The following is a 20,289-nucleotide window of genomic DNA, read 5'->3' on the forward strand; positions in this document are numbered from 1 at the left end:
CCAACTGCCTTAATTTTTATCTTCAGATACGTTGACATGTACAACAGAGAGGCCAGTAACACTATCTTGCACTACTAGTGCTCCCTGTAAAATTTATTTTCAGTTGTTTGTACCACTGCTAAGCTTTACTTCTTGCTGTAAACATTTTCTATGCCTTGAATAGAGTGGTTTTGAGGAAGTTTCTGTCAAAAACTGCCAGGGTGTTTTTTTTAAAAACTAAAAATAGGGATTATGCCTTGTTTCTGGATCATGTCTCACTTCTGTTTGTTTATTTGTTTTTGAAAGGAAGATTGCTTTTTGAAAAGCTCTAAATCTGTAAATCTGCTTGTTCTTTGGAGCAGGGACTTGCTGTCTCCACTTGATTGTGGAGAAGCCTTTTGCTGCAGATTGCATTTGTCCAAAACTCAGTTCACACAAGCTCAGCAGGTGAGCATTAAATTCTTGTTATAGCCTACAACACAGGTCCCATCTATGCTGGGCATGGCTCATCTGGGACTGGGCATGACCCTGAGTGCGACACCTTTCGTGTACTGGCCCTAGTAATGGAGTGAATGCAGGCAGTGGCCTGCCTGGAGCGAAGAGGAGCAAGAGCTGGACCCGCAGGGACAGCAGGAGCTGTGACAGGGGAGAGGGGGTGCCAGTAAGTGAGACCGCCAGGAGGTTATGGGAAGATAGAGCGTGTGGAGTGGGGCAAAAAGGTGAGCAGGGAAAGTGAATGGTTGAATGTAGCTGTTGAACAAGGAGACTGGGTCTGTGGAGTGTGGGGGACCAGCACTTGGGGGGTGAGATGAGGGTGAAGAAAAGGGATGGGGTGAACAGGCAAAGGCAGTGAAGAGAAGGCAGTGGGGTGGGGTGGTTTGAAGGGGAGAGAGCAAGAGGCTGGAATTGGATTGAATGGTTGGAGTGGTCTATTAAAGTGACTTCTGACTCATCACTTCTCAGCTGTCATCAGTCTCTGGAATGCACCAAGCGTTTCATGAGCCTCTTATGTTAGTTTTCATAGAGGAGATGACCCACCCTGCAGCCTATTTACTCCAGTAATCTGGCTGTAGGAGTCTGTACGATGGATCTGTCTCTTCTGATGACCCACAGAAGTGTCATTGCCATGCTTCATAAGGGAATTTGTTTGCTGTTGAACTCTGTGAAGAGAGCTCTCTGAAGGGTGCAAAAATCAAGAAATGGAAGCTGGGTAAAGGCCAGTTATCTTTTGCATGCACTTCTGTCTACCCCATTGTGCATCTTCCATATGATGCATGTTTTAGCTACACAACAGTGTGCTATTTCTTCCATAAGACCCTTGACTCATTCAGTGCATGCGAGGGACCTGCTCTGCGATAAATCAGAGTTGCCTAGTGAAGGAGACCATCTGTGGGACCCCTTTCTCATTTGTCAGGTGTGTAGTGAATGAGACAAGGGACTGCAGGAGAGAAAAGGAAGCTTTTATGGCTAAGGGAGTGAAATTCTGACCTGGCAGTCCACATTCTTTCTCTGACTATTCCTGCATGATACTTTTCAAGTTTTTTGAAGCAGCTGTTGTGCCAGTGGCCATTTAATTGTGCATTCCTTATTTTATAGTGGTCCTTTTTGATCCCAAAGGAACTACTTTACAGAAGCACTGAGAGCTTACAACTGCAAATGAAGTGAATGAGAATCCACTGAACACAAAGTGCTGTACAAATACTGATCAGTCAGGCCATTGGTTTCTCAGCCTGGACACCCAGAATTAGAAAATACCTTTCACCTTGTTCCTCAGCCATTCACCCGTAAAATGGGAATAAAAATATCCCCTCCTCTCATAGGAGTGCATGAAAATAAATGGTCTCAGGCTGGTGAAGCTCTTGGACAGTGTAATGATAAGCCCGTAGAAAAACACATGAGGAAATGAATAAATCTCCAGAGCCAGGTTTGAATAATGTGCAGTAAATAAGGCCTGGGGCCACACACTGAACAATGAGCAGAAAACAGCATCTCAAATAGCTGCTCATTACATGGGCACAATCCCGTCTGACTGCACTCTGAGATGGGGTCCTGCGGAAAAAAATATGATCATTTAATTAACAGCTATAAAAGAATGCATATGTACATGACAGCTAAGTTTATTTCTCACAAGTAAACACAATTCTGGCATTTCCTAATTCTTGATAGCACTTGTAGCCTGCACTTTTTAACATATAGGGTCTTTGTTTTGCAGATCCTGTTATGCTTTGGAGGTTTATGTGCTATAAAATGGTGTTGCCCTGGCCTTTCCACTTGGAATAAGTGTTGCCATTTCATGTAGTTGCAGATCAGCTAGTTGTAGGTAGCCAAAACCCGCTCACCTTACATATTATGTACTCTGCAAAGAGGAATCTCCACTGAGGTGCAAGCTTGTGTGAGTAAGAAAGGCAGATCTGACCCTGTAACATCCAGATACTGCTGTTCTTAATAGTGAAGGAATTGGGGATACTTGTGAGATCGTAACACTCCCTCTAGCCCTAATTAAAAGAATAAAAACTCTAGTAATTTTTCCCATGCAGCACTATGCAAGAAAGGAGAATCTCACTGGGCCTATGCAATGACTTTAAATGTCTTTGCTGTAGTGGGAGAAATAAGGTTGGCAAAGCTTGAACTCCTAGAGAAAGTATGCAGACATTTAATGCTCAAAATACCTCATTTTAGAGAACTGCATTTTTGATGGCTGATTATGTACATGTTTAGGAACAAATATATGACTGTAATGGTAATGGAGTGGTATTAAAGTCTATTAGGTTGATTATTTATGGTAGTGGGATAATCGGCGTCCAAGTCTATCCTTGGTTAATCTTTCTATGGCACGTCTGGTGTTTTCTATATTTCTGAGGCAGGATCTTATAAATAGTGCAAGAAGTGGAGCTGTGACATGTAACCCCGCCATTTCAGCTGTAGGAAGTAAAATTGTCTATTGCAAATGTCTGAAAAACCTCCCATAATCTTTTTCTCCTAAAATTTCCCCCTTCTCTTTCCTGCTCCCAATCTTAAACTCTGGAGGAAGAACTCACTGGCCTTGTTTAGCTGCAGAGTGTGATGCCTCCCTCTAGGACGGCTGGCATCACGGCTGGCTGGTTAACTCCTTGGAAAGCATTGGTTCCCACATGTGCTACCGCTAATGGTTCATTCTGGAAGTGAAGTACGCCAAACCATATCAAACCTGTTTTAATCTGTGTGAGGGACTGAGTGAGAGTCCCTTGTGCAGGGTATTAACTGCTTGGGTTTAACAGTTTCATCAGACAAATGTATGATTTAAAGAGAACAGAACAAAAAGCGATGCCAAGGTATCCAAGAGCAAGAACTCTGACAAAAATCCCTGCAGGCAGAGCCTGGCACTACCAACCCAAAGAGAGAGGAAAGAGCAATTAAAAAAATACACCAATCTGTTCTTGTGGTGGTCAGACAGCAAGATGCAGCACTTGTGCTGGGTGGGAGCCATCAGTGAGAGCTGGTTTCCCCATGGGATATGCAGCCCTGGACTGTCAAAATAAGCTGGGGCTGGGACAAGCAGATGTTATGCCAGACACAGTAGCAGAGCTAGTCTGTTTTGCACAGGTGCCTGATGTTGCTTGGCATGCTTTAAGCTTTCCTTGCTGAATCTCAGGGTGCAATATAAAGCTTATGATTTAATCCTGGCTGTTGTGTTCTCCCCGAGTGAAGCATCTCTGCAGTATTATCTCTAATTTAAAAGGAGGAGAAACTGAGGCACAAAGTGGCATGTTGCCAGATTCATAGCTCCTGAGTGTTACCTCAATCACGAGCCTCTGCTCCCTCCTGGTGCAAGGGAGAAGAGACGGCGTGAGGGCACTGTGTTCCCAAAGTAAACCGTCTTTCCCTACAGTTGCCTTACAGACAGAGCTAGGCTGGCTGTGCCCAAAAACTTGGGCACATCTTTTTTGAAAACGTTGTCCTGAGGCGTCTTTGCACAGCAGGCACCTTGGATGGAATGAGGAAAATGAACCTGAACGTCAGGGCTGGTGCCCCCCAAACCTGCTTTGGCAGTGCAGGGGTAAGGTCAGGCCTTGGCATCATGAAAACTGTGTTTGACCGGAGGGTGTGATCCTAGCCGTGCACAGGGGACTGGCGAGCCAGAGTTTCGTTCTTTACAGACCTGCCAAGCGGAAAATGTTTATTTGCTGCTCTGGATCCATGATCTAGGAGAAAAGAATAAAAGTGATTTAACCTCCAGTGTGGGGAAATCACCTGACTGAGCAGGACACGGAGGACAAACGGGACAAAGATCCTTACCTTGCCTGGGCAGGAGGCACGGGGGAAGGGCAGAGAGGCACAGGATCAGATTCATTAATTATTATTTATTATTAATCTTCTATTTTTTTCCCCTTGCTCAGATTCTACAATTGCTAGGAATAAAAGCTCCTCTAGCTGTCTGGGTGAATCTGTGACATTGACTCTGTCTTTGAGATGGGGAGCACCCTCTGGTGGTTAAGGATAATCTGACATTTCCTGGGGTTGGCACCCATCATCCCTGCAACCTGCTGGATTTAAGCTGTGCGGATTTAGGATAGACTGGATTTAAGCCAGTCTATCTGGCTTTCTTTCACTGCTGGGGTCGGTGTTTGGGGCACAAATGCTCTCTCTGACTTTCTCACCTAGAAGTCTGAATTGGTCCCTTGGGAAGCTTTTTTGCCCTCTGAAAATCATGTGAGTGTCCATGCTCTTCTGGCCTAATGTCAGGCAAAAGCTCACGTCCAGCCTCTTTCTTCCTGGTCCTGACGAGAGGGCAGGCAAAGCCCAGTTTGGTTCCCACGAATTGCACCCAGCATCAGTTTCTAATGGGCACAAAAATCCAGCCCTGGCTCTCTTCTTAGGGAGTCTGTTCCCTGAGTCTCTCCTGTTGTCCCTTCTGGCTCCCAAAGGCACTAGACTCGCATGCAGAGCTTGCCCCAGTCCAGCTTTGACTGGTTTTGCTCTGTTTAGATGCTAAAGCTAGCACAGTACAGTTCATTGCAGGGAGCACAGGAATTCAGCTCAGGTTTCCCTTCTCCTTCCCTAAGTGGATTAACAGGCTGAGGGGATCGTCTCTGCCTGCCTGACTCAATCTTCATTAGTGAACATGTTTCACCAGCCGCAGTCACATCCTGGGCTGGAGAGCTGTTTGACAGGAGTGGATTCTGGCCCCAGCCTCCCACAAAGGCTGTTGCATCTCCTGAGGGTTTCTTGATAGTAAGGCTCTGTGAGCTGCCCTGGGAGGCAGGATATAGGGCAGAGGAGTGCTGCAAGATGTGCATCCTTGCTCTATATCGTTTTTTCTTTACAATGACTAACCTGCATCCTCTGCTCACTGTGAGACCTGAGCCCCTATGTGGTAGGGGTGCTGTAGAAATGTCAGAAAACATTCTGCTTCTCTGGAGATGTATCCACGTGTGTCTTCTCATAATTTTCCAGCCAAGGGAGGATCCCGAGTATGTTGGGATGTCCTTGACACTTTGGTTAGTTGCCTATCACTTCTGAGTGAAAGAACCCTTCCTGGGTTCTTTTAGGTAGTCAGTCTGAATGCAGTGTTTCCTAGTCAACTGTGTACAAGTTAACTGGCTCTGTCACCTCACTCCATTCTCCTTCATGCTACTTTGTGGTAGTAGTTAATGGGTGTTGTACCTTTGCACAGGCAGACATTGATTTTACAAGTGTTGCTGTTACCTCAGTCCAGTGGAGCTCTTTTCAACACAGGAAAGTTGTTATAATATCGATACAATTTAAATTGTACAATCCATTCAAATCCATGAAAATCCAAATTGTGAATGTTCTCCTGCCAGTTTGAGAATGCTTCATTTTGGCGCATTAGATGCCTAAACAAGTTTAGGCTCAATACTAATGAGCACCTGTAGAGTCTTTTGCACCAGCTTAAGTTAATCTATTTAAAATTGCACCTTGTATTATACTGTAGTAACATTCTCATGCAAAGAAAGCCTGGGAGGAGAGGAGTTGAACAGGGAGCATCACTTATACCAGATCCCATTGGAGGAACCCGTCTGTCCAGCAGAAGGCAATGTTATCTGCACAGAGGCCTGAGTGTACCTTTGCAAGAAGAAGAAGCCTCTTCCTGAAGGTTAAATGCATTTCACTGGATGCAGATTATTTGTATTTCTGCAGAACTTAGACTTTGTGAAAGCACAGAACGTAGCACAGAAATTATTGTGACTCAAAAATCTCAATGGGAAGTGTTTCACAAGGAAGCAAATGTTCTCCTTTTGTTTTTGTAGCCTGGCCATTGCAGGGGGGTTGGTATGCCAGACTCTGAAAGAAAATCACTTGGCCAGGAACAGAATCAAAATGGACTTTTTCTTTTTTTTTTCTTTTTGGCAGGTTAGGAGGAAAGTGAGAAGACCAAATGAGCATGAATCATGAATGGGCACAGGACACTGCAGACTCTTGAGGATTTTAGAACCTAAATGTGTATTGGTAATTACAGGATGAACTAAATTTCCCAAACCATGTGTGTTAAAGCACACAAATGAATAGCCCTTGGCACTTGCAAACTAGCAGTGTGTTTGGTGTGGCCCTGTAAACATTTCCAAGCCGCAACTCAACAGTCAAAGCAGAACAACTCCCCAGAGAGCCCTTGGTCTTCTGTGCTCTAGCTCCCTGAGGGACGCAACACCCCTGGAGCAGTCTCCAGTCCGGGCTAAGTAGCTATCAGTGTTTAATGATGTTCTTCACAGAGTGAGAAACAAAGGTCACATAAACTCTGAAAACCCTCTTGCTCTTAATGGGCAGCAAAGAAAGTTCCTTTTGAGGGATTAAATAGAACTTGTTTAATTGGATTGAAAATGGATTCTTTTTATATTGCTGTTTGTTTCGAGGCACTGAGAGAACAAAACGGTTTTATTATATTTAGAAGTAGCAGAAATCACTGTTATGTGTGGGGAGGAGGCAGTCTGTGAGTTAGGACTCACCAAGACTTTGTGCCTTTTTGATGTTGAGGCTGCCTCGGATCACTGAGCTTGATGAAGATGATACCCTCTTGTTCCTCAGTCCTTTCCTTTTCAAAAGTTTCCCGAAGTGCTTTATGGATTAATGAGTTATTTTGCTCCCACAACTGGTTTTGCAGCAGCTTTAACAGCACAAAACAATATATTGGCTTGAGACAGGAAGTCAGGGAGAATATCATCATCGGAGAGTAATGCAAGACATACTAGGAGGGGAGAAGCGGGAAGAAATTGGAAATGTTGAATGAGGTGTGTCTAAAGCAGTAGTTCTCTGTCTGCTCCAGCCCTTTTCATCTCAATCTCTGGCATCTCATCAGTAGTGAATTGCAGGGAGACATGAATTGACACAGTGCAGGCTGTACCACTCGTATAATCTGTTCAGTCCCCATTGGTGACCCTTCTGCACCACTACTCTGCTGTGGCGTTTTCCAGTGAGAAATTCTGGTATTTGATAGTTTCCAAGCCCTTGTTCCCCTGTGGCCCTCTAACTAAAGCCAGAACAAGAGATAGTTGCCAGATCTGCTTGGCTGAGCGTGCCTTGGCAGTTCTGTGTCTCACTACAGCTCTTTTTTAGTTAGTAGTGAAGGGTCAGCTCTGGGTACAGATGGGAATTTTGTGATTTTAGGGAATAACTCCTCTTCATCCTCCAATTTAGGGAATCAGTAAGAAATTGCATCAGGAAAGCCAATACTGTGTTATGAAAAGGAAATATTGATCTCTTTCTCCATGATGACTTTTTCAGTTCAGATATTTGCTCCCACTTAGCCCACTCCTCCTTCCCCTCCTCAAGTTTTAGGATATTTAGATGAGCTTTGGATACAGACTAGACAGATGTGCTTTCTGCACAGTTAGGATCTGATTGCATGCAACTTCAGGGTTGTTTTATGAGCTGTGGATTGAATTGAGGGTGCCTATTGGGGATTTCAGGTCTTGGTTTTCTCATTGGAGGTCCTTCCATCAGGCAAGTCTGTTAAACGCTTGCTGAGTCCCTAGAGATGCTTGATCTGTGTTTAAAGGGAAGCGGCTGAACCATGAGACGAGAGAAACGGCTATATAGTCAAGCACTATTGCTCTGAAGGGATCTTATTGAAAGCTATGCAAAGCTTGCATGGCAGTTTGGGTGCCCAGGGCTGACTGTGTGCTCCATCCCAGCAGAGACTTGTGATGCTCTTTCTGGCCTTTCCTGTTCTGAGAGAGACAGCTGACATCTCCTGGATGCTCTGGACATGAATTGTGTTTAACTCTCCTGAGACCCAGGCCAGGAAAAACCTCTGGAGGATTCCAAGTAGCACCTGCCTCCTGCTCCCTACCCCTGTTAAAGTTTCCCCAGCAGAGACATCTGCCCAGGGAGAGCAGGAACTCCATAAATAAATAATCCCCGCTGTCTCTCCTGATCAGCCCAAGCAGCTGTGATTGCTCCTGAATGCCTGGGCTGCTTTCTTAATGGCTTTTAAACCAGTTTCACCCTCGTCTGATGACCCAGCTTCTCCTGTTTTTGGAGGAATAATTGCTTCTTTTAGAGAGAGGGTTTTAGGGGGTTTTAGATTGTCAGGATCTTTGTCTGAGGTGAAATGGCGTAGCATTGCAGGTAAAGTTATGCTTTACTGGTTCCATTGTGCTTGCCCCATGCCTTAGCCTGATCCCTCAACTGGGGTAGTGTCTATCTCCCTGGGTATTGCGGCTGGAATTGACTCTTGAGAGCGCTGGCCACAAGTGATGCTCATGGACATCTCACAAACATTTGATTAACCCTTGCAGCACTCCTAGACACTGTACCATTTTTGATAGGTTTTACTGTTGGGTGAGCTAATCATTGAGAGGTCTGAGAGCTTATCTAGTGCCTCACAATGAGTAGGTAAAGATTTGGGAACAGAAGTTGTAGTGCAATTTTTAGTAAGAAAAAGAAGTGGTCCTTCCCCAGCAAGTGTATGGTCAAATCTAAAGGACCTTGGTCTGTATTCTGGTGCAACCCTTGAAGGTATTTATTGCTTATCCAATGGGTGTCCTCTAGGTGTGTCTGTGCAGAAGTATTCTGTATTTCTGGAAATATTAGTACTGCCTGCGCAGGTGGAACCTACCTGCTGGGCAGTAAGGCGTGTGAGGCATTTTCTGAAACATCCCTGTAGTGATGGCCAGGCATTTGATGTGATGAGCATGAGCACAGCCTCATACTGTGTTGCAGGCCAATAATTCTCCCCCATGGTGCCTTCAGAAGTGATGCTGGTCTAGCTGGGTGGAATGTAGCTGTTATGCTGATGGTTGTAATGCCAAATGAGCTAATTCAACCCAAATGATTGCTGGCTAATCAAGGTTGATGACCTACACTTTGTTATTTTAATTGCCTTTTATTTTTTATTTTTTAACCACCCAACTTGTCCAATGAGTTTAATGCCTCTCCTCATGAAATGGGCCCCTGCAAACGAAGCCATCTCTCCAGGTGCCCTTGCCTGGTGCCTTCTGCCTAGGAAGCAAGGCAGGGGCCTCCCAGTGCCACATCACTGGCTGGTTTTTGAAGACCCTTATATTTGAAGAAGTGATAGTCTTTTTCTTCTGCCATATTCCTTCCGTCTTGATTTTGTCTGACCTCTTAGTACTCTGAAGAAGCAATGGGCTTAACAAGGAGGAGTGTGGGCTGAATGGTTCCCCTAAGTAACCTCATAGCAACGCTTTCAGGAAGTTCCACCTAGGCATAGTCTACCCTTTGCTGAGTTGTTAACCAAATGAGTTACGAAATGCTACCAAATGTTGTTGAGCAAGGTCTAAGTAATGAATTGAGGACTACTGATTTTAGTTAGCTGATTTAATGGAAGCTTCGTATGTTCAACAGAGGAACAGAGAGGGACACATCGGTAGTCCTTGGTCATCACTACAAGAAAGGTGTTCATAAAGGTGCTCAAGAGATGAGCTAAAGAGCAAAACTGGGCTTTCCTTTGGAAGTACTGTGGAGACCAAGGGGACCTGTTGCTAGAGACTGCAGCACCAAAGTAACCTTTAAACTACCTCGAACTGAGATTTGACTTTTCCTGAATAGGAATATTGAAAATAGTCTTCTCTAATGCAGCCACAAAAATGGCCAAGGTACAGGCTCTGAAGGAAATCTGTATGCTTTCTCTGTTTGGGGTGAGGGCATTTTTGCTGAAATCCAATGGTGTGTATGCATTTCCATCAGGAGATAGCTTTATTGCTGCCCACAACAGTCTCTGTGTCTGGATGTCCGAGATGCTCAGTTTTACAGACTTGTGAGGGTCCTATTGAGGTGACTTCCAAAGACAACTGGGGACTTGCATTTGTGCTTATGAAAGAGATTGCCTTGTCTTGGAGTACATGAGGCTGTTTAGCAGCAGTGCAGCTGAGCAGCTGGAGCTTCTCCCTCCCTTTGCATAGGAGAGTTGTCTTTCTGGTAACCAGCATGCATCTCCTTGTGCCTGGCTACCGTCTTGATGCTGTATGTGCATGTATTCTGTACCTGAAGCAGGTATGTATTTATGGTCCTGAGTTGTCCTGCCTCTTCTAAATTATGCTTTGTGATATAGGCAAGGATTATTTTTCTTGTTCTCTTCTCTTTCTTCGTTTGAAAAGCTACTGCCAAACCATGATGGTTCATGATCTGTACCCATAATATTTGGATGTTAACGATTTGTTCACAAGAGCAGCGCTCTCCTAGCCTGTACATTACTGCAGGTGACTGAATGAGGTACAGTTGATGGGACTTTGAAATATGTTAAGAAGCTTGGGGTGGGATTTGTTGGCAAACTCATGTAGTGTAATAATCTGCCAAACCCTCATCCCTTATTTCCAATTTGCTTTTGTCCAGCAGGTGAAATAAAAGTAGTAGGAGTAATAAATTCAGGAGGGAATTGTGAAGAATGCTCTATTGTTGTTAAAACCAGAGCATTAGTACAGAACAAATCTTCAGGGTGGAGGGTGTACTTAACAGAGTTGTTTGGGGATCCAGAGCAGAGGGGGCTTGCAGTTGCTCTGTTGCTGGTTCAGCTGTCAGAAGGATGCTGGCCTTTGTCATGTCTGGCTCTAGCCAAAACCTGCAATTCTGTGCTGTTAGAAACTGGAATATTCTGTGGTTGGAGATGAGAACCAGGAGAGCAGGCTTGGTCATCTTGTGATCTCTGCTTTTTTCCAGACTGTTGTACATAAGGTGTCCCAGGGTCACTTGGGACCTGCCGGTTAATCTCACTGTTAAACGGTGTCTAGGCCACTGCAGCTTCTTCATTGCTGCTGTTAAGAAATAAGTTATCTTGTGCATGTTTGAGTTGCTGCTTCCATCACAGATTTGGAAAAATTATCCTGTTTTCACTGCCTAGCCCTTAGTAGGTGTGCTCTCTAACAGTAGTAGCTCTGAAGCATTTGGGTTCTTTACACCCCTCTCTTTTTCTAGGCTGAGACACTCAGCATTATCCCTTGCAGTGCACCTGCAAAAAATTTTTTGATTCTTTTCTTAAAGCATAACAGTAAGTAACTGTTATTCCTGACAAGACAGACATTTATTTTGATCGGCTCAGTGGAGAGGCTGGTACTGTGAATATCAGGGTCCTGAGGTCATTAGTTAGAGCGCGTGGGCTTGGAGAGAGAAGCAGCAAATAATATCCCCAAATCAGAAGAACAAACAAGCATCCACAAGCATCCACTGTTCTCCTGACCTGCCACCTTGGCCTTCTGCAATACAAGACTTCAAGCTACTGTACTGAAGTAGGAAAGCTGAAGGGGAAATGATGCTGCTTGACTTTATCTCCCATCTGACTGGGTGAACCTCCAGATGGGAAAGCAATGCTTGTGATCTCCTGTGCTGCAGGATTGAAGACAGGTAACTAGATGTGTTTCAAGATTTCTTGATACCCTATGTTCCCTCCCTGGTAGCTGAACAAATAACCCAAGTGCTGCTTTGTGGACACCTGGGGTCCTGGGTGGGGAAGGGTTCATTTCTGCCTCTCTGCAATCTAGAGAAAGGTTGGGGAATAGCAGGGAGTGTGCTAGAATAAGGTGTGTAGCTGTCAATTTGAATAAAATCACTTTTGAGTCAATGTCTTGGTCGTGTTTTGCTCTACCACAGTGGCTCAACTGGGGGTTAGTGTAACACATCATGGGGAACAGATCAGCAACAGGTGAACATTTGAAGCCAGACCACAGCTGCTCTCTGAGGTCTGCAAGGTCCACCTATCTGCCTCTGTAATTACCCATCTTTTTTGAGGCAGGTAGCTGTCTACTTAGTTAGAAGAGAGCTAGGCAAAGACTGGATAAAGTAGTAGATTGACAAAACAGGTAAGCAGAAATACTGCAATGTCCTTGTTTTGGAATATTTCTGGCCAAGGAGGATAGAAGTCCATGTCAAATGCCCAGGCAAACTGATGATGCAAAAGAGAGTAGAAGGCGTAATTCCCACTACAAAAATTTCCTCTGTTTCCTCCCTCTACTTTTTGTATTGCAAGCTCTTCTGAAATCCGGAAAACAAGATCTCTTTTCCAGTTGTCTTTTACTCGTTCCCGTTTGGTAAAATAATGTATCCGCCTCCTATCCTGATACCCTGTTTTGAATTCCATAAAAGTTAGTATGGCTCTGCCTGGTTTATGTGTGTCTGTGTGTGAGCACGTGCATTTTCATCAAAAAGGTGTCAACAGGAACATGTTCTGCTCTGGAAAGAGAGCTTGTCCTACTACTAACACTGTAAAGACAAAAGCAGGTATAGAAGGAAAGCAAGAGTTATTAAAAGAAAATCTTAACTTCTCATTGGCAAGGGAAGGACTATGTTTATCTTATTTCAAGGCTCTTAACACTGTTGTATCCAAGCACAGCAGAGGAAAAAGTGAGAACTTAATGAAAGGTCATGTTTTGGGGACAGAGAATTCAAAGGTAATGCTTGAAGCATGTCTAAGGATGTCCAGATGGGTAGTTCTTTAACAATAACAATGTGAAAACTGTTTCCTGTTAAAATAGATGTTGAGCTTTGCCAGTGATGGTGGTGACACCTTTTGGATGGCAGCATGTTGTTAATAAGGCTCGTGAAGGGTTTTTAGGGGGAAGAAGTCTTCTGTAGTTTGGCAGAGATCAGGAAAGTCTTCGGTGGGGAGAGCGAGCTGTTTAAGTTCAGGGAAAAGAGAAATTCAGTAAGGGAAAGGAGAACAGAGCCCAGAACAGAGAAGGCTGTCTTGTTCTTGTGGATAGAGTTCATGTCTCATATGGCTGTTTGCTGTGGAAGGTGATACATATAGGAGTGATGGATGCCTACTAGCTGCCCAGAGCCTGTGCTGTGAGAGGACCCAAGTCTCTCTGCAGGGTCACTAGCCTCGCAAAGAAGCGAGGTCAGGATATGTAACACAGTGACTTCTGTGAAGTCCAAGCTGCACTATTGGCCTCGACAGTGTAAAAGGGCTGTTTTCTAAATTCGTTGCAATGATCCCTACCTGTGGTTTCCTTAAATGAAATAGGGACTGGGAAAGGTCTCATGTCTTTCCCCAGTAGGCAAGACAAGGATGTGTGCATGTAAGCCTATTCTGCCCAGCCTGACTCTCCTAAGTATTAAGTATTGTTTTTGCTCTGTGCAGATACCACCTCACAGACAATTCCCTGTGAGAATACCATGTGCAAATCACAATAGAGACTTCATAAAGAGGAGAAGGAGAGTCCAAATCCCCCAAACTAGCTAGATCTCTTCCTGTGCTGCATTTTCCTTATCCACAAAAAAAAAAAAAAAAACTAGCTTTATCAACAAATGAAATCAGGTTGCTTGGCATGATTTGCAGGTTGCTCCTGTATTAGACCACATGAAATTTCTGTCAGTCAATCAGTCAGCTTGCTGGAAAGTTGACCATTATTCCATGATAAAAGTTAAAAAAGTAAAATATTAATCCATCAAAAGTAGCTTAGTCCTTAAAAAATGGTGGGGGAGGAAGTCTCTGAAGAAAATCTCTACCTGTCATCTCTCAGAAAAGCTAGCAAAAGTACAGAAGACCTGTCCTTGCAGTTCTTTCTTTTGGGCAGGAAGATCACATGTCTCAAAGAACTGGCACTGCCTATAGCTCTACCTGCCTTTAACACCCTGATTTTGCTTTGTCCTGGGCTAAGAGTGATGGAAAGTCATTGCTCTGCATTTGCATCAGATGTGAGGAGAACTGGGAACCTCCAAAGCCAGAGAGCCATCTTATGAAAGTCATCTATATGGGTAGCACTCAGCGGAGCACTGGTGGTTACACTCTGCTCAGAGGCCACAGACCGAGCAGGCAGCACTGTTCCTGCCTCTCTTGCAGGGAGAGAGCAGCGGTCCCAGGGTGGGATTCAGTCGGTCGGCAAACAAAGATTGTGTATGCAGGGGGAGCTAGCTTTGCTGTTGCCTTGTATGTTTGCTGTGCAGTTCTGCCTTGTATTTACCCAAACAGATTTTTTGGTTTTCCGGATCTGCCAGCCTAATCTTGGAGTCCTTTCTAACCTTGTTCTGAAACTTTTTTTAGAAGAGACGTGTTGGCAGGAAGGCCACGTCGAGATCAGCGTTGCCTTCTTTATTCTTCAAGGGGAAGAGCACTTGCCTAGAGCTGCGTGAAGAGCTCCGCAAGCGCTGTGTGCAGGAGGGGTTTGCAAAGGAAGATGAAGCCTCTTAAAGTTCCAAAATGAGCCTGCAGGACTCCTGTCCCCTTCCTTGGGGAATCTGGGCTGCCAGGTCAGGTGCAGCCAGTAGAGATTATTCCTTTCTATCCTTCTGAGAAAGGAAGAGCTAGGCCTCTGTGCAGCTACTCTCAAGGTGGGGTAAGCTCCATTTGTCCATTTGCGCTGGGTCAGAAGAGATTAATGTTACATTTCCTCACCAGTCTGTAAACACCCACCTTTCCCAGGCAGTTCTCTGTCAGCAGCAGCCCATTTCCAGAGTACAAACCTGCCATTGTACTGCAGATATCAGTTAATTCGGCCGTGTGGACCTTGTGCCAGGTGATCACATGGCTCTCTGCCTACTTCACCTTGGCCTGGGTAAAAGTTAGAGTTCAAAATTAAAACATCAGCTATTGGGAGAGCAGCACCTGCCTGCCAGGCCATTCCCAACCTGGCCTCCTGTTCACTGGCAGCCCACACCAGAACTAGTCTTTACACAGTCCGGATGCAGCAAGTGAGCACCCTTCTGGAGAAAATCACTCAGTTAAAATTAGCTCACTGCAGTCATCCTGACTGCTCTTGAACTTAGCCTGCCTGGGCCTTGGCTGTGTGAGAGGCTCTCTCGGACCTGGTATGCTTTCTCCAGCTTTTCTTGCCACTGTGCATCAGGAATCCTCTTCACGGGGCAACTCATCACCAGTGATTCCCCACCTGACCTCAGATTCCTCCAGGAAACTTAATGGTGCTAGTTGCCTCCTTCTGGTCTCTCTTTGGTCAGATGTTCTCCAGTGTGGTTGGTGAGATTGCTTCCTTGCTGTCTTGGCCCTACTAATGCTGCTCTCAGGCCCTAGTCTTCTGCCTCTTTAACATTTAAAGTATCTTAGAGTTTCCACTGGGCTGATGTGTCGTTTAGGTATACAAAGGTACATGTGCATATTAATTTCTATTTGTATTCTACTTCTCAGAAAGATGTATAATCTGAATTTTGCATCACCTGCAGCATTCAGATAATCAGATTCTGCTGCACTCTTAAAGCTGTGGTTGAGTCCTCTCTCCGTCTCCTCTTTTCCAAATTAAGTATCTGTTTTCTGCTACTTCTTCACATGTATGTTTCACCATATAGACCTCTTCCAGTTTGTGTCACGCTATTTTGATATTCTTACCCTGTCCTGTCTTAAGGATAGTGGATCAGAGTCACACAGCTAGTCCCTGCACACCTGGGAGGGGAACCATTAGTTCATGTGGCATTTTTGTTGTGTTTTCCATACTGAGAGAGATCTCTGGTAATCAATATAGTAAGAAAGTTGCACCAATAGATTTAAAAGAAGCAAGGATAATTTACACTGGCTGTGAATTTGGCCATTCCTTTTTTCCCCCCCTTTTTTGGAACGTTCTCTCCTTCAAGTCCCTACAAATGTTGATTGTATAAGCAGTTTTAGGCTAGTTTAGCCAGTGCTTATTTTATATAAAGCTGAATCACACTGCATTTTCTGCTATGCTTGCATAGACCCCCTCATCTGAAAAGCTCTGGTCTACCCTTTGCTTCTCCTGATGTGTTACATTCTTGCCTCAGGTATGGACTCAAATGTGGTGCTACATTTTGTGTTAAGGAATGCCCTCTTAGCTCCTACTTTTGTTGGCCTGGCATAGGACAGCAACATTAGTGTTCTCCAGGTGTGTTTGTGAGCATTTTCATTTTAAAGAGATCTCTGTTTCTTGATTGTCTGCTAAAGGTATTTTGATACATTTAGATGCCTGGTGCACAAATATAAAGGAGAAGTATAAGCAAGGTAAAAGAGAGATTTGCATGAGGGCAGTTTGGAAAGTGAAGGGTAGCAATGGGCAAATAGACCTTGTAGGCACCTCTTTGTGAGTCAGGTTTTCAGTGCAAGACTGCCTGTGCTGGGCATGTGTCTGAGAGGCTTATGTACTTGCATGAAGAGAGGTGTTCGAATAGGCATTGGTACGTTGCTGTAAATATGCAGTGAAATTGTGTGAGTGTTAAAATGTGTATGGGAACTGTGACAACCTACAGACTCTAATGGCAGCCAATACCTATGCAGAGCTTTGAAAATCTCTCTTTCACGAGGACTGTTGTGAATGCCAATTTTTATGTCTGTGAGCATTTTGGAGGGTCTATATCTGTGGTTTGCCTGCCTGGGAATATACACTGTTATCGTGAATGTCTGATTGATTGGGAATATATGCTGTTATCCTGAATGTCTGATTCTGATCTCATGTGCTAGGATTTATTCCATTGTGGTTTAATAAGTTGCACTGAAGTTGCATCTGAATCACGCTGCTTTGAAATCGGACTCGGGCACTACTCTGTGTGCGCGTATTAAAGAGTAGGTATGGAAAGCAGATGTCCGAGTGCAGCAACTAGGCTGTGTCAGTCAGTGTGAGAGGTCGGTCTGTGCATCTGTGCACGTGCACAAAAATTTGTCAGTGCGTTTACCTGCGCTTGTGTGTAGAGCCCTGTGCTTGTGTGTAGCGGTGCCTGCGACATGCGCGCACAGACTGGCACGCCGGTGCGGGGTGCCGTGCACGCCGTCTGTGCGGAGCCACGCCAGAGCCGCTCTGCGAGTCGGCGAGCAGATGCAACGGCACTTCACCTCTAGGTCCCGGGTTTTGCTTAACCCTAAACTCCAGAGCCGGTGCCCACGGGAGGCAGACTGGTGGGTAAGAGGGAAGGAGAGCGCCTGCCGCCCTGGCAGTATATTTCCACGCTACGGCCGTGTGGGAGCAGCGATTTCGTATTCCCCGGGGTGCCGGGGCCAGCCTGGCTTGCGGCCGGCACGGCACCGCCGGGGGACGGCGGCAGCGCGGCCCCAGCTGCCGCCCCGGCCCGGGGCAGCCCCGCGGCGCGGCGGCCGCTCGCCGCCTGCCCGGAGCCCCGCGGGGAGCGGGGCAGAGCCGGGGCGCGGCGGGCGGGCGGTGCGGCCGGGGCCGGTCCGGCGGCCCCCCCGGCCGTGCCTCCCCCAGCCGCACTCCAAGCCCGGCCCCCGCGAGGGAGCCAATAGCCGCGCTGCCGTCTCCATCCGTCTCCCGGCGTTAAAGCTACAGCGGGGCTCGGGGCGGCGAAATCCCCCGTGGCCGCGTCCTGCGCGCTGCCCGCCTCCCTCCGCCGGCGCCAGTGTGTCCGCGCGCGGGTGCGGGAGCGGGTGCGGGAGCGGCAGCGGCGCTGTCTCCTGCCCGCCCTACCTGCCTCCTCTCCCCCGCCGCCGCCGCACCGTGCCGCTGCCGGGCCCGGGCCGGCGCCGCTGCCCGGGGCTCCCTGCCCTCGCTGCCCAGTGCAGTTTAGTTGTTTTGTTGTGTCTGTGTGTGTGTGTGTGTGTGTGCGCGCGCGCCCTTTTTTTCCTTTCCTTTCCTTCTTTCTTTCTTATTTTTTCTCCTCCACCCGGGAATGCTCAAACTGGACTGATGGACATTTCCGAGCTGTGCATCTCCGACCCGCTCGGCTACCACAACCAGTGAGTGCGCCGCGCCGGGACGGGCCGCGCCGGGGCGGGCAGGCGGGCTGGGAGCGAGCCGAGCCGAGCCGCGCTGCGGGGACGGCCGGGGCGCCGCCGCCCTGCCCTCGCCCGGGCCGGCCGCCGCAGAGCGCCTGCCCGCGCCGGCCGGCGCCGGGCGAGGGGGAAGCGGCGCGGCGGGCGGGCGGGCGGGCGGGACGCGCACCTCCGCGCGGGCCAGGTGCGGCAGAGTCGGCGGGGAGGGCTCGGGGCTCTGATTGTCCGTCTCTTTCTTTCCTTGTAACTTCTCCCTCTGATTCTCCAGCTCCTGGGAACGGGCTGCCAGCGCTGAACACTGGCAGTCCTTTCTGCATAGTTTTACTTTCCGTTTATCCTACGATCTTTATTAGAGGAATTACTGGGTGGCTATAAGGAGAGGTTCCTATAAAATTACATAAAGTAGAACCATTGAAGTGGTACTTTTTACAAGAAAAGTCAAATTTTCATCTGCAGTCCCCTGTGGAAATTTAGTTTGGCACAGCTTACTGCCTGGCTAGCGTGCTCGGGGAAAGAGTGGAGTGAGTTGGAGGGCTAGCAAGCAGACATCCTGAGCCGGGACCGATGGCAGGTACCTCAGCACCTGCTACTGTTCTGTCCCTTTGTATTTCTAATGGGGCTGTGCCTGGGAATGCTGTGTTTAAAATCACTTTAGCGCCTTAAGTTGGATTCGATCTTTTTGGGGAAGTTAGAAAACAAGGCAAAATCTTCTTCTCCGTTGCACATCCAGCTGACTGGAGCAATTCATTTTCAGATGGGTTTCTGCTCTCCGATAAATCTCCCCCTGAGCTGAGTCCCCTTTTGTGTGTTTGCATGTTAATCCGCGTGTCACCTACAAGGTTCTGTGGTGTCATCAGAGATGGGAGTTAAGTCACTTAGTTTGTTTCATTGCTTTTCTTTTAAGAGGCATTGTAGTTAATGGAATTAAAACAATTAAAAACGAACAAAACCCCCACAATGCTACTTACCCCTCTTCTCTCATTACAGCTGTCTTTTATCTGTCTTTCTGTTTCTGTTTCCTGATACTCCGTCTGTCCTTACATTCATTTCTTCCTCCTTTAATCCCCTGCTTCCAGCAATTTCATTAAAATGAGACTTAGTATTGTTAATAGATATTAATAATCTAACCCATGTGGTTTTTTTCCCCCACTGGTGCTTCACTTGTGGCTGCTCCATTTTGAATTAAAAATAAACAAACAGCTTCTTAAGGGAAATGTATTCTGTATGCCATTGGGAGTTTTTTTAATATTCAGTCAAAAATAGAAAGTGCATTTACCTTCATTAAAAGAAAAAGAAAAAAACACCACAACCAAAAGCTAGATCATAACCACTTACTTTTTTTTCTTTTAACTTTTTCCTGTCATTTGTTGTACTTTTGATATTGAGAAAAGGAATGTGAATAATGTAGGAAATAATATTCACGTTGGATTACTGTTCACCCGTTTTACTTTTTCTTCATCTCTCGGACAGCTCCCAACAATGTCAAGAGCACCTTACCCCTATTTGCAACACTTTGGCTGCTGGTTAGACAGATGAAGGTGGCCCTGGGGGAAGTGCCACAGAGCCCCTATGGCTTTAGAGGGGGACGGAGAACGCAGCTTTGGGGGATGAAAAGCTGTTGGAGTGCTCGCTGTGTAAAGACATGCTTTACTTGTGGCAACTAACCTTCTTTTTAAAATTGTGGAGGTTAGGGAAGAGAGACCAAGAAATATCATTTGAAATATCTCAATCTCTATTTTTTCTTAATTAAAAGAGTACAATTATGATACAAGGAAGTATGGCTAAGTCTGGAAAAAGTTACTGGGAGAAGGAAAAGATGTGAGAAGCGTTAATAAAAGTACAGTATATTAAAAGATATATGTGCAATGGGTCAGATACTGCTTTGATTTACATTCTAGTTTTGTTAAGGTTAGATTTGAGATTGCATTCCTGTAGCTGAGGAGAAAAGTTGGTCACTTTATATGCTTTATATATGACTTTAGCCATTTTTCCTCCCACTGTAACACAAATGTACTGTGAACATATAATGTAAATATGTGTTGTATTTGTGCCTATATCTTTACCTAGTTGTGTGAGCATATTACCCTAATTATACTGACTTACTCTTTTGACTGCTAGCTAGTGAAAAGATTTTGATATTTATTTTTCCTTTTTTTTTTTTTTAAACTCTTGCTTTTAGTTATGTTGGCAGCATTTTTTCTCCAATTAAACCTTAAATGAAGAGAGATTTTTAAAAT

At 45.8% G+C, this 20,289-nt stretch overlaps 1 protein-coding gene across 2 annotated transcripts in view; it reads left to right on the top strand.

Moving 5' to 3' along the window:
* Positions 1 to 20,289, top strand: part of ESRRB (estrogen related receptor beta) — a 156,568-nt gene that overhangs the window by 52,292 nt on the left and 83,987 nt on the right. Inside the window, exon 1 of one of the 2 annotated variants that reach the window (XM_068946642.1) lies at positions 17,676 to 18,016. The exons of the other annotated variant lie outside the window; for it this stretch is intronic. Coding sequence (XP_068802743.1) covers positions 17,967 to 18,016 — 50 coding nt within the window. The 5' untranslated portion in view covers positions 17,676 to 17,966. Of the gene's footprint in view, positions 1 to 17,675; positions 18,017 to 20,289 lie in introns of those variants that run through there. 2 annotated transcript variants of the gene reach the window in all.

Source organism: Struthio camelus, chromosome 5 (genome assembly GCF_040807025.1).
Source record: "Struthio camelus isolate bStrCam1 chromosome 5, bStrCam1.hap1, whole genome shotgun sequence".
Lineage (NCBI taxonomy): Eukaryota > Metazoa > Chordata > Aves > Struthioniformes > Struthionidae > Struthio > Struthio camelus.